The sequence below is a fragment of the Pleurodeles waltl genome, chromosome 11 (genome assembly GCF_031143425.1).
Source record: "Pleurodeles waltl isolate 20211129_DDA chromosome 11, aPleWal1.hap1.20221129, whole genome shotgun sequence".
Taxonomy (NCBI): domain Eukaryota; kingdom Metazoa; phylum Chordata; class Amphibia; order Caudata; family Salamandridae; genus Pleurodeles; species Pleurodeles waltl.
In genome coordinates, this window is record NC_090450.1 from 80,630,102 (window position 1) to 80,644,358 (window position 14,257).

General features: G+C 42.1%; 1 protein-coding gene across 1 annotated transcript in view; it reads right to left on the bottom strand.

Moving 5' to 3' along the window:
• Positions 1 to 14,257, bottom strand: part of LOC138265420 (T-kininogen 1-like) — a 96,634-nt gene that overhangs the window by 61,320 nt on the left and 21,057 nt on the right. The window contains exon 3 of the mRNA XM_069213117.1: positions 11,190 to 11,277. Within this exon, the coding sequence (XP_069069218.1) occupies positions 11,190 to 11,277 (88 nt within the window). The remainder of the gene's footprint in view (positions 1 to 11,189; positions 11,278 to 14,257) is intronic.

The following is a 14,257-nucleotide window of genomic DNA, read 5'->3' on the forward strand; positions in this document are numbered from 1 at the left end:
GGCCAAAGTTGTTCTGCCCACCGGTGGGTAGATGGGACAATTACCCCCGATCCACTCCCTGGGGGGGGGGGGCAGAAAGCCTACTAGATGCCAGGGAATAAAAAAAAATAGTGGGGTGGTGGCTACCAACTGAATGGGGTAACAGCCTTTCAGCTGTCCCCCGCACACTAAAACATCTTATCCCATGGCAAGCAAGATCACATTTGATTATTTTGGGTTTCGTTTTACATTTGGGCCATGAGAGCTTGTCTAACTCTCAAAATCGTCCCACTTGAAATGGTGAGGCCTGCACTTTTTGGACGTTGGGACGGTGCCATGTAGGAAAATCCACAAGACCTAGACACATATGAAAACTAAACTTCTGGGTGAGTCCAGGGTGGTGTGCTTCACATGCACCTGCACCATTTTCTTCCCCACAATGCCCTGCAAACCTCCAACTTTGCTGGAAATCACACATTTTTCCACAGTTTTGTGATGGAACCTTCCGGAATCTGCAAGAATCCACAAAATTCCTACCACCCAGCATTGTCGCATCTATAACGATAAGAAATCTGCCCCACGTCAGCCTAATTTTTTTTTTTTAAAACTGCCTTTTTAGACCCGCTTTGGTCCCCCCCATTTTTGACATGTTTTTGGCTCTTCCCTGTCACAGGCACTTGGCCCACCAACACAAGCGAGGTATCATTTTTACCGGGAGACAGAAGAGAATGTTGGATTGTAGGAAATTTGTGCTGGTGTGGTGATCCCACACAGAAATGTGGGATTTTTTTTTTATTTTAGCTAAATTTGAGGTTTGCTGAGGATTCTGGGTAAGAAAACACTAGGGGATCCACGCAAGTCACACCTCCCTGGGTTCCCCCGGGTGTCTAGTTTTCAGAAAAGTTTGGGTTTGGTAGGTTTCCCTAGATGGCTGTTAAGCTTAGGACCACAAACGCAGGTCCCCCCGCAAAAACAGGTAGTTTTGTATTTGATAATTTTGATGTGTCCACATAGTGTTTTGGGGCATTTCCTGTCATGGGCACTAGGCCTACCCACACAAGTGAGGTACCATTTTTATCGGGAGACCTGGGGGAACACTGGGTAGAAGGAAGTTTGTGGCTAGCTTCAAAATTCCAAAACTTTGCAGCCCCGAAATGTGAGGAAAAAGTGTTTTTTTTGCCAACTTTTGACGGTGGCTAAAGATTCTGGGTAACAGAACCTGGTGAGAGCACCACAAGTTACCCCATCCTGGGTTCCCCTAGGTGTCTAGTTTTCAAAAATGTCCAGGTGTGCTAGGTTTTCTTAGGTGCTGGAAGAGCTACAGGCCTAAATCCACAGCTAGGCACTTTGCAAAAAACAAGTCTGTTTTCTTTAAGAAAATGTGATGTGTCCACGTTGTGTTTCGGGACATTTCCTGTTGCGGGCACTAGGCCTACCCACACAAGTGGGGTACCTCTCAGATTCCAGAACTTCCTGTCACCGAAATGTGAGGAAAAAGTGTTTTTTTGCCAAATTTTGAGGTTTGCAAAGGATTCTGTGTAACAGAACCAGATGAAAGCCCCACAAGTCTCCCCATCTTGGATTCCCCTAGGTGTCTAGTTTAAAAAAATGCACAGGTTTGGTAGGTTTCCCTAGGTGCAGGCTGAGCTAGAGGCCAAAATCCACAACTAGGCACTTTGCAAAAAACACATCAGATTTCAATGTAAAAATGGGATGTGTCCGTGTTGCGTTTCCTGTCGCAGGCACTAGGCCTACCCTCACAAATTAGGTACCATTTTTATCAGAGCACTTGGGGGGAAAACAGAATAAAAGAACAAGTGTTACTGCCCCTTGTCTTTCTAAAAAAAAATGTCCTTTCAAATGTAAGACAGTGTGTAAAAAAGACATCTATTTGAGTAATGCACTGTAATTCACATGCTAATGTGGGGACTCCGGAATTCAGAGATGTGCAAATAACCACTACTTCTCAACACCTTATCTTATGCCCATTTGGAAATACAAAGGTTTTGTTGATACCTATTTTTCACTACTTATATTTCAGCAAATGAATTGCTGTATACCTGGTATAGAAAGAAAACCCATCGCAAGGTGAAGCTCATTTATTGGCTCTGGGTAACTAGGGTTCTTGATGAACCTACAAGCCCTATATATCCCTGCAACCAGAAGAGTCCAGCATATGTAATGGTATATTGCTTTAAAACATCTGATATCGCAGGAAAAAGTTACAGAGTAACACGTGGAGAAAAATGGCTGTTTTTTCACCTCAATTTCAATATTTTTTTATTTCAGCTTGTATTTTCTGTAGGAAAACCTTGTAGGATCTACACAAATAACCCCTTAGTGAATTCCGAATTTTATCTACTTTTCAGAAATGTTTAGCGTTCCGGGATCCAGCATTGGTTTCACACCCATTTCTGTCACTAACTGGAAGGAGGCTGAAAGCACAAAAATAGTAAAAATGGGTTATGTCCCAGTAAAATGCCAAAATTGTGCAGATAAATGTGGTTTTCTGATTCAAGTCTGCCTGTTCCTGAAAGCCGGGAAGATGGTGATTTTACCACCACAAACCCTTTGTTGAAGCCATTTTCAGGGAAAACACCACAAGCCTTCTTCTGCAGTGCTTTATTCCCATTCTTTTGAAAAAAACGATTTTTTTCTGTATTTTGGCTAATTTCTTGGCCTCGTTCAGGGGAACCCACAAACTCTGGGTACCTCTAGAATCCCTAGGATGTTGGAAAAAAGGATGCAAATTTGGCGTGGGTAGCTTATGTGGACAAAAAGTTATGAGGGCCTAAACGTGAACTGACCCAAATAGCCAAACAAAAAGGCCTGGCACCTGAGGGGGAAAAGGCCTGGCAGCGAAGGGGTTAGTGCAGTGTGGTCAATGCATAACGTTGCATTGACTGTGTTGTTAGTGATGTTTCCCACTCATCGCCACCATTTAGAGACTCTTCTCCTACTGGGACGTCCTTTGCGAAGGGAGTCAGTTACTGCACCAGGAGAAGATGTGGTCTTGTGGCTAGAGCTTCTGCTTTTGAAACTTGGGGACCCACGTTCGGTTCCTGGCTTTTGGGACTTGACTCAACATTGTGTATTTCTGAGCAAATGACTTAATCTCCCTGTGCCTAAAGAAATGGGAAATATAATGTGAATGAAATTAATTGGTGTGTTCCCCACTTGATTAACACCATCTTGTGGATAGTTTCCAAACCCCTCACGTAATGGACAGTACTCTGTTACTTCTTAGCTTGGTTTGCACTACGTAAATATCAATGCAGACTTACTGTAGCACTTTAACAGCACTATTGTAAGTCATGACTGGCAGCACACACAGTAACACCACCCTGAAGTAGTTGGTAAAAGCGGGCAGCTCCATGGACAGGGAATAGATTGCACTCCCCAAAGGGATAAAAATACTCTAAGTTTACTATTCCTTTCTACATTTCTGAACTAGGCTGTCCTCTCCTTGCAGTCTCCCTTCTCAAGACTTGTTGTGGAAGCAGGTGAGGCAAACAGTTATCACAGCAAATATCTAGCAGAACCATGCTCTAAAAATTACTCAATTACTGATAGCACTGGTGATCATTTCAAGTTTCTAATGTTGAGCAAAACCCTCCTGTCTGTTTTCCAAGCACTGACAGTTAAAACCCTCCACGGTCATTTGCCTCTGCGGAAAGACATGGCTCTCCCATAGGAAAACAGTGAGATACCCTATAACAATGTGTAGTGCTTACTTTCAGTTTGGGAGCAGCTAGAAGATGGGCCAGTGATTCATTTGAATAGTAACTGAAAATCCAACTTCTGATTTTATATTACTATTTTGAAAATGACACTTTTTGAAAGTTGTTATTTACATGCCTAAACCGAAGAGGCCTTTTTGCCAGTTTCAACTAAGTGGTGAATGGCTCCTGGGCTGGCGTTAGGTTGCTGTAACTGGTGCGGCTGCACCTAGCGCTGACCTGGGGAGAGGGAGCGTTGTATGTAGAAATAACCTATGCAATCAAGAGAACCTGCTCCAGCGTTCCTTGTGTGTGCAGCAGTTTTGATCAAAACAGTAAAATGTCAAGATAACTCTGGTGATTAAAGTTCCTGTTGGAGAAAGATCAGGGTTTTGCCTAGTGGCTGTTTTGGCTCATCATAAAGTAGCACAGAGGTTTAATATGTCCTATCATCCTGACAAGGGCGGCAATATTATTTGTGGTGGATGTTCAACCTCTTCAAATAAACAGTGCTTAATTTGTGCTTGTTGTTTCCGGTGCTGAGCACCAGCACTTATTTTTTAGGGCCGGCGCTTGTTCTTCTGCCTCAATCATTTGCTGCAAGCAAAAGACACATTTGGGAAAGATGGAGGACGAGAAAAATGAAAAAGCGTCACAACAGGAGTAAGCAGAAAGCTGCAGGAGTGAGTTGAAAGGGCAGGGAGTGACTTTAAATGGATTGAAGAGGCCCGAGATGGCATCAGGATTATTCTGCCGCAGTATGCCTTGTTCCCACACTTAATTGCAGTAGCCGCGTGTTTAAGAGGAGGGCTTTGGCCACCGGCATGTTTTTATTTACAAATTAAGCACTGCAATTAACACTCCAACATCTTACATCTGCTCTAGATCACCTGAGGTTTCTAGTGAGCCCTTGTAGTAAATAACCTATCTCTACCAATTTACTTTCCATCTTACCGCTCATCATACCATTTCAATTTGGAATCTGCAATCAAATGATGCAAGCCGTGCAATTCACTTCTGATGTTTAGTCTTCTGTGGTAGGTAAGCTTTGCACTAGTTATGGCCTGGCCTGGCCTTGAATTGCACACACCCTTTCTTTCCACTGGCTCAATCTCTCTAGTATATGAAAGTGATATGATCTCATGGGTACTTTCCCAAGCACACATTGTGGTCATCTGTTTTAATCAAATGCTCTACTACTACTTCTAGTTTTCTAAATGAGCCCTGCTGCTAGTACCACTATTAGTACTATTGGTAATGGTACCAATGCTGCTTCTAGTACTTCTATTCTACTGCTACCACAGTACTCCTACCACCCCTAATGCTGCACTACTGCAGCTGGATTACCACTACTACTACTGTCACTGCTGTTACTAGTACAATGAATGCTACTCCTCGCCACACTATTACTGCTACTACTGGATAAGTGTAATTGCCACTACTAGTACTACTACTACTACTAAAGATACTGCTGCTAATATTAGTTCTACTAATGCTACTGCTAGTACAAGACTACTGCAGCTGCTACTACCTCTGCTATTGCTAATATTAATGGTACCCCTGCTAATATGGCTACTACTAGTGCTACTGCTATCACAATACTACAGTTGCAAACACTCCTGCTCTACTACAGCTGCTACTACAACTAGTATTGCTACTGCTTCAGCACTACTGCATCTGCAACTACCACCACTACTACTACTAATGCAACTACTGCTGGTATTAATGCTACTGATGCTCCTGCTACAACACTAATACCTCTATGATACTCCTACTGTTGTTAGTAATATTCTGATAGGTGCTCCTTTTCTTTACCTTGAATCCATGAATAACACATCTCATTGCTGCGGTGTCCCTGGGCCCGGGCTGTTTGTAGTCCATGAAACCTCTAACAGTGCTGACATCTGCTGTGTCCTGGAAGCAGGCCCTGTCTAGATGACTTTGCCAGCAGATGCCTCTGGGTTTATGGGAAAGCCCATGAAAACCACTCTGTGTTACTGCTTAGTCCAACACCAGGTCCCATTGCCAGCAGAACCATTTCTGGCTGTGATAAGGTGTTGATTGGCAGCTTACTAAATCGATGAAGTCTGAACACTTTAGAGGGGGTTAAACAGTCTCTGGCACAGGAAATCAAAGCACCATTAGGATAAAAGCAATGCACAGTTTCAGGTATTTTGAACATCTGCGGTAAATAGGAAATAATACTCAGGGGAGTAGTTTTACAGTCAGTTTGGTAGTGGTTGCAGTAACACCTTAATATTATCTTTCACAGTGACCAACAGCCAATGGTCTTCATTTTGACAATATAATGTAGCCAGTCGAAGTCTTTATACCTCCCTATTTGTAAGTACAGCTGTGCAATGACTGCTTTAACTTGTGTTTGCCTTTTTAGGTCGAGTGTAGGCAGTGTGCAGGGCTGTCCGCAAGACATGTTGTATTCAATATGGGCTTTTAACCCCACCCACTCTTGCCATTTGTTCTTGTTGTGCTTGTCTTAAATGCTTACTTTTTATTGGTCCATTTTTTCAAAATGTCCCTCCCTTTTGTGCTTAGTTCCCTCCCAGGAGAACATTTTTGTTGGCCATCACAGTACGTTCATGTTTCCTCCTGTTACAGCGTGTGATGGCCCCTCTTCCCTCCTCCGAGCGGACTTCACTGATTGATCCTTTTTGTTGGACATCTCTGGCCATCTGCTGCCTCCTCGCTCACACCCCTCTCTCCCATCATTGCTGCCATACTTTCTGCACCGCTTCAGTTGTTCTAAATTGATCACACTCTTTTTTTAAGTGTTCTTCCCTTTTTTTCCTAATCCAAGTTTACATTTTGTGTAGAATGTGTCATGAGCGTAAGATACTGTTAAAAGCATTGCCGTGCCTCTAACAAGCCTTTCATTCCTTGGGGATTTCCGCTAATGATTTGGAGCTTTTAATTAGCAGTCTTAGCTCTGTGACGCTGTTCCAGTGACACACACCAGCGCAGCACGCCACTGCCACAATATTTCGATTTGTTTATTGCAGCAGTTATTTTTCTGTAAATCACTTCAGTGACATTAGGGGCTCTTAATTTCCATTGTGAATGTGAATTTACGTGGACTAGATATATGCTGAGCAGTTTCTTCATGTACATTCGGTTCAGACACTCTTGGTTTTTCCTGCATTTGCCACCTTCGTGCCCTGGGTTGGGGTTAATTTGCAAGGGAGATTTGTAGTAACGACAACACTACAGTGACATGTCAGTGTAGGCGCTGCGTACATTTGATGTAACACTTGTGGCTCATGGGCATACACTGTCAAACGGAGAGCTGTTTCGCATCTTTCGTGTGCCTCTGTTTCTCTTCTGAGTTTCCCCCTGCAAGTGAAAGCACACAGCAAAACACCTGGGATTCCTACTACAGCAGATGCTCCCTCGTGTAGTGTGCTACTGGTCCGCCAACGTGCTTCAAAGCCTTGTCAGGAGTATGAACTCTTATAAATCCAGGATTTGTAAAGCGTGGCAAATCACATATGAGGGTTTCAAGGCGCCAGAGATTAAATAATAAGCCCAGAATCACAGAATGTTGAGCCGATGCCGAGACTCAAACCTGGTTCCCAATCCGAAGTCGGCAGCTTAGGCCGTTACACCCTCTCCCTTATAGAAATGCAAACACTATATGCTACCTCACTGTCCCACCTCAGGCGGGTCCCAGTACTTAATTTGTGCTTGTTGCCTCCGGTGCTGAGCACTGGCACTTATTTTTGAGGGCCGGGGCTTATTCTTCTGCCTCAAGCATTTGCTGAGAGCAGAAGACACATATGGGAAAGACGGAGGAAGGAAAAACGAAAAAGCGTCACAAAGGAAGAAAGTAGAAACCTGCTGGAGTGAGCTGAAGGGGCAGGGAGTGTCTTTAAATGGATTGAAGAGGCCCGAGGTGGCTTCGTGATTACGCTGCCTCAGTATTCCGTACTCGCACATTTATTTGCAGCAGACGCGTGTTTAAGAGGAGGGCTTTGGGCACCGGCACATTTTTATTTACAAATTAAGCACTGGCAGGTCCACTGTAAACCATCAGGTACTGGCTTCAGCATGCTCCTCATAGTTATACCATTATCCAGGGGACAGTATAACTAGTGAGAAGACAATTCGGGTACGTTGTGTGCTCTGTGAGACTTCTGCTGTTGTTATATTGACACCGTTTGAACCTAAGGAGAATTAGGGATTTGCTGAGTGTCCCGGAGTACCTCACTCACACCTAGAAGTGCCTGTGCCCTCTCATTGAAAGTAAATGGCTGCAAGATGATACTCTCCCCAGCAGATGCGACCTAAGCAGGTACCCAGGCCCTGACAGTACCTGGCAGCTTAAAACACTGATTGCTCTGATGGGTGCCTGGCAGGCTCCTTCTCCTTCTCCACAGTAGGTTTATATAGTTCCTGAAGGAGGTGTTTTTTAGGTTTCAGTTTGAAGTTGAAGTATTGTGTTGGAAGGTTGTAGGTAGAGAATTTATAAATAAATGACTAGGCTCTCAGGGTCCGAAGGTTACAAGGACTGAAACTTTAATGTTAATTTGTAACATGTCGAAATCATGTTACCTCTCTTGAGTGGGAATCGAATCAAGGTAACTGAAACACTGTGCATCCACCCATTATTAGATTTACTGCCATGATGCTGTCACAAAAGTTCACTTTAAGTTAACGCTACCACGCTGAGACTTTTGCCCAGATATTGTAGCAATAAATGAAGGGTTTTGTCATTCAAATATATATGTAGCCACTAGGAGGGAGACACATAAGCCACAGCAAAGAGCCTATTTCCATCCGTTAACAGTTAAACTTATATTTAAAGGAAGAGGTATCCTACTCCACTAAGGAAACGTGTACTCTCAGAATGTCCCTGTTTTAAAATTATGAGCCTTTATAAGAGCTTCTTGCTGATTATGCAGCTTGAAAATGTATTTTGAGTCACCACTTTCCAGATCATATAAAAGGGAGCTTGGTGGTCCTGAAGGGCATTGAGCCTTTGACATGCATATTGTTTTCATCAAGGTTTTTAGGCTGAGCATAGCAGCGCCAAGCACTGCTTTTTGACCTGTTGTTATCTATTTTGTGGGCTTTAACCACGCCCATCTCATGCCCATCACTGTCATTCGTTCCTGGCCTTGCCTTTAAAAAATCCCTTATTGTCATTGGTAAATGCTTTACGTTTCCCCCTTGAGACTCTTTTGTTACACCTTGCAGACTGACCCTTTTACATGGATTATTGCACAACTGCTGATATACTTTAGTGAGGGCAAACTACTTTTTCTTTTATCTCTCCCCTTCACATTACGCTCCATGGCTCAGCCTGTGGTGGATCTAGGACAACGGGACCACCTTCAAAACGCTTACCAAAACGTGCTCTTTCTGTTTACATCATCTCTGTGTCCCCCAAAATGATAACCCCTCACATCATGCAGTGTCTTTTTAAGCACTCTTATTGCCGGAAATTTTGATTTACAGCTGGGAGTAGTTTGTGTTTTGAGGGCCTCGTTTGAAATAATATTCCGATAGGCCTGTTAGCCCTTTAGTTATATGCAGGGCCACTGTAATTATGTGGCAAGATATGTCCAGTTATTCATTTGCAATGCCAATAGCTCTAACTCAAGCAAATGTGAGACCAATTTCATTGTAAATGCTTGTTATTGGTAGCTGGCATCAGGGGCAGGTATCCTTCTATGTGTGTGGGATGGGGCACCCAGCCTGTTCATACTACTTTGCTGTCAGACCCCCTTCCAAACACTGGTCTCTGAACATTTGTGACATTGCTTTACCACTCAATGCAAGTTGCAAGTTTTTGAAGTTACTGTACTGAGGGGAGTACAGAAGTTCCCCAATAAGAGAAGGGCGAGAGAGAAAGTAATCTGAGAGACACAGAAGAGAGAGAGAAAGAGACAAAGTTAGTGAGAGAGATGGGGCGATGTATGCTCCCAAGTCTTGCATCCACTTCTGTGCTGCAGCCAGAAAGATGCAATACATACTTGAGAAAGGGTAACAACAATGTAACTGTGGTATAGAAGCTGAGTTGGCAGATGGCAAGGAGTACATTGCTGTATGGAAGAATGGGGCGTGGTTGGCTGATAATTTTACCTGTGTGTGTTAACGCCTTTAGCACCTAAATGACACAATTGGTCCATGATTCATTGCATAAAGTACTGCCTATGCTGGTGCCCAGGACAGGCAGTATGGACATGTGTATGACTGAAGTAGACACAACATCCATAGATGCTGCTGGTATGCATTTTACTATTTGAGTACAGGCTAAGAGTCACATTTTGGTGCATGACATCTCATTAAAGGGCATCATCTTCTTTAACAAATGACTTCGACCTCTATTTGTTGACCCTGTTGAACAATTAGAAAGTTCACAAGTTAGGTACACTATTGATTTATGTGGAAATAGGGACATAGTTCACATGCTGCATAGCTTAAAACCTGGTCTCCTGCGTGGGAAGGTATACAAAACTTTGCACTAGAATATCAACAGAAGGATGAGAAAAGATCACAAAGACGGATGTAGTGCATAGATGGATTTAGGTATTCTATACGCGGGGCGATATTTTGTCTGAGAAATTAATTCTTTATGATCATTTCCAAAAAAAGGATGTCTCAAGCAACTTGTCCAAAAGGGCTTTGATTGCAGCCAAGCTACAATTATACTTTTAGAGGATTATCTAAGCGGTAAATGCATTGATTTAGTTCCAGCTTGATGATGGTTGGTCTTGAGGTGACAAAAATGGGATTATTGACTAATCCCAGTTGGGATTATTGCACATTCCTTTAGAGCATAAGTGCAGATAGCCCACCTCTTGCAACCTCATGTAGGTACCTTCAGCAGGGTGGACAGAAGAGGATGCCTTTGTATTTGCCATAACATATTGGATCTGGAGAACTATAAATGGAACACTGAGGATAAGAATATGGGTGGGAGAAATGTGTTAGCAGTTTCTGTGGTCTACCTATCTTCGTGTTAGTAGGAAGCTCATGTGCTTACTCTTTGCTAACGGTTCCTCAAACTCTGCAGAATGATTGTGGAAGATCAGCCGTGAGGTCACGGATTGTTGCTAGATTGTCCACTGACAAGGACTTTGGTGTTTCTGGCACCGCCTTTAAAATAGGGGATAAGATACCTTTAATGTTCAACTAGAAACAACCATTGAATCATTGATTAAGGGGCCCTGAATCTAGTTCCTATGCACATCAATAATTCTTCATTATTTCAGCAAAACTTTTCAGTGACAAAGGCTCACTGGGGAAAAGAACTAGTATTGCTCCAACCTCGTTTATGATTTTGGGTCAAAAAATGAACTCCCACAGCATGTAGGTGGCATGACACATTCTCACATTCATCCACTCCCCCTTTACACTACCACACACAAACTCACAGATGACTAAAGATGCACTTGCATGCATAAAGTAGCCCTACTTATTTATTCTGCCAATGAGTGTATAAACATCGCCGCATTATTCAAAGTTACATACCATTGGTAATATTGCACTGCTGAGAAATGATGCTGCTTCTGTTCTGTGCTTTCTTGACATAAACATGAGCTTTGCATATGCCAGTTGCCTAAATAATAAGAAAAACAACATGAGCTTCATTGAAGCCTTTTAGCAGAAAAATGCCATCATTAGGGCGATACGTATAAAAACAATGCTTTATCTATTATTAGTATGTACACATGTATTTTTTTTAAACAGAATGAACCATGCCAGTCTAGGCACCAGCACACATTGGATATAAAACAGGAGTGAAATATCTATGCAAACAAGCAAAGACAAAGCCAATAAGACTAGCTTTGATGCAGAGCTAATGGTTTTGCCATTACTGTTTTTTGTTGCAAAAAAGGTTCAAAGTTGACAGCCCATGCATGTGCATGGGTGTGAATGCAAGGGCAAACATCTTTTGATAGTTTTAGTTATACATTCTCAAAAATCAGTTTAAGATGGATGACAATGCACATGCATGAATCTCCATCCTGTTTTTGGAAGTATAACTTAAACCACTACCCAATGGCTGATCTTGTTCATGTGTGCATGCAGAAGCGTGGACAACTGCCTTGGAAATGTTTTTTTATACTTTAGTAAAACCATTAAAAGTTGTCCGTTCTTGCATGCTCCTGCATGCACTTGCATGGCTTGCCATCTTTGAATGGTTTACAGTAAGGTATAACAAAAAACATTAAAAGATGGGTTTCCATGCCCGCACATCCATCCATACACAAGGGTTGGTTGCTTAGAATGGTTTTGAAGCTCATTTATAAAATAGACACCACTTGCATTGCATCATATGAATGCAGCTCGCTGCAGGAGGCAGCCAATGGCCAGAATAATGCTTGAGAAGCTGCAGGGCTACCCCAGAATTGAAAAAAAATGAAATTATAAAATGAGAAAAATATTCTTTAATTAAACCTCAGGGTAACTGAACACCTTAAAGAGCATAGGGTAATAGAAATTCATAACAATAACGCATATAGGAAGCGGGGGCTTCTGAAGACTGTAAATGGGAAAAGGGCATACCTGATGAACTAAAAAGCAAACTTTGAAAGGATGAGGAAGGCTAAAATTGTGAGGCCCAGATAAATTTCATCCCCATCAGATGTTCATGTTCTAGGCAGATATAGATAAAGCTTGATATATAATTTTGATCTTCTTAAATCATTGAGACAGCTGTAATTCTTGTATTGATGTGGGGGTGAGCTGTTTTTTCAGACAGAAAGGTTGATCCTGGTGTATAACTTTGTATGTGAGGCATCAAATATTAAATATGAGGCAAGCACCTAAAGGTGGTCCACGGAGGTTGACTTACAAATCAGTGATGCTACCACCCATGATTAGCTAAGTAGTTGTGTGGAGAACCGCCTTTTTGTCCAGCATTGTTCCTATCAACATTGGTAGGACGAACAACCGAACAATAGTGCTTAAGTCTTATTTGGACCAGATGGAGTTAATTTTTTTAGCAGATGGAGTATGAAGTTGGCAGCCCCAACTTCTTGGTAATATAGGGTTGCAATGTGAAGGATTCATCCACCATGTATAAAGCACAGGGATGTTTGCATGACGAACAATAATTGAGGAGATCTCACTAGGATAGAGGTTTATGTCATCAGTAGACGTGTGGAGCTGTTGTGTAAGAAGAAGGAGAAACTCAGTCTTCTCAGAGTTCAATTTGAGGGCAAATTAGTTTTTCCATTCATAAAGGGAGTCTATATCATCTCTAGATCCTTAATCTCAGAGGGATCAGAGACCCGAGATTGGTGTCATCTGCATACAGGTGGAATGTGGTGGCAGAAGAAGACTGTGTGGAAGAATCCAGTGTGATACAAATGCTCACCTAATGTTATAAACAATTTTGCCTGTGTTAGGAGGCAGATAAAAGTTGCTCTCCTTCGAAGTCCTGTGACCAGATCTCAGTTATTTATTTTGTAATGTTTTCAGTGACTCAGTTTTAAAAGCATGTCTGGTAGCTAAATTATCTTCCAAAATATTCAAATATTATTAAAGTAATTTTTCGCCAAACTAGTTTTTCAAGTCTATAGATATAATTAAGGATTAAGGATTCATCTCCTTTTTAGGTCTTTCATTAACCAAGGCTTTTTGTTTTTAGTGAAAGTATGCTTGTGTGTGTGTTTTGTGTGTGTCCATCCATTTGTGAGGTAGTTGGCAGTGCATTGCAAGGGTGCGAGTTATATTTACTTTATGGCATGAGTTATAGTGCTCTTGTGGGCAAAGAAACTACGGTGTCCCACGGGATGGGGTCACATGTCCCCTACCCCTATTATATTGCAAGGCCCCAGAGATATCCACAGGGCCTCAAGTAAGCTCTGGCAGGGGTGCTACACACCCTCTCCCCATATTGTAATGCAAGGGCCCCTGGGTAGAGTGCCTTCAGACTAAACTCAGTGGAGGCCGTACTCACTGCATTTCAGCTGCAAATCCAAAGACACACTAAAGTCTCTTAAAACTCAGCAGCTAAGGAATGAGAACTCACCTAGGCAGTCCAAAGATGACAAGTGTTTCCCAAACAATTCCAGCTTATTTTGTTTTCCCAGCACTGAATGAATATGTTCCTCTTGTTTGATTGGTTGTGAATGTCCAAGCTGTGAGCCTGTTTGCTGAGATTTCAGGTCACTAGATACTTATTAATAGAGAGAAATAATGGGCAAAAATTCTGTCTCCAATAATGGACTCTCCAATGCAATTCTGGACCTCTGGCCACACTCGCTGAACACGAATGAAAACATCAGACCCTTTCCGTTGGGAATTATACAACTACTGTTCTGTTTAGTCATGTGCAGGAGAAGTGGAAAAGCCCATACCTCATGACTGGCACTTACAATAAACCACTTGTTTTAATGGTTCCTGAACGCTTTCAAGAATGTCGTTGTTGTTAATATTGTTTTCAATAATATAGTTGTAAACAATATTGTTTTTTAAATATTTTAATGTGTTTTAGTTCAGGTATTATTTTATGTGTTATTATTGTTTGTATAATTGTTATCAATTGTTTTAATATAGTTTGTAAGTGATTTTGAATTTTTAATATAATT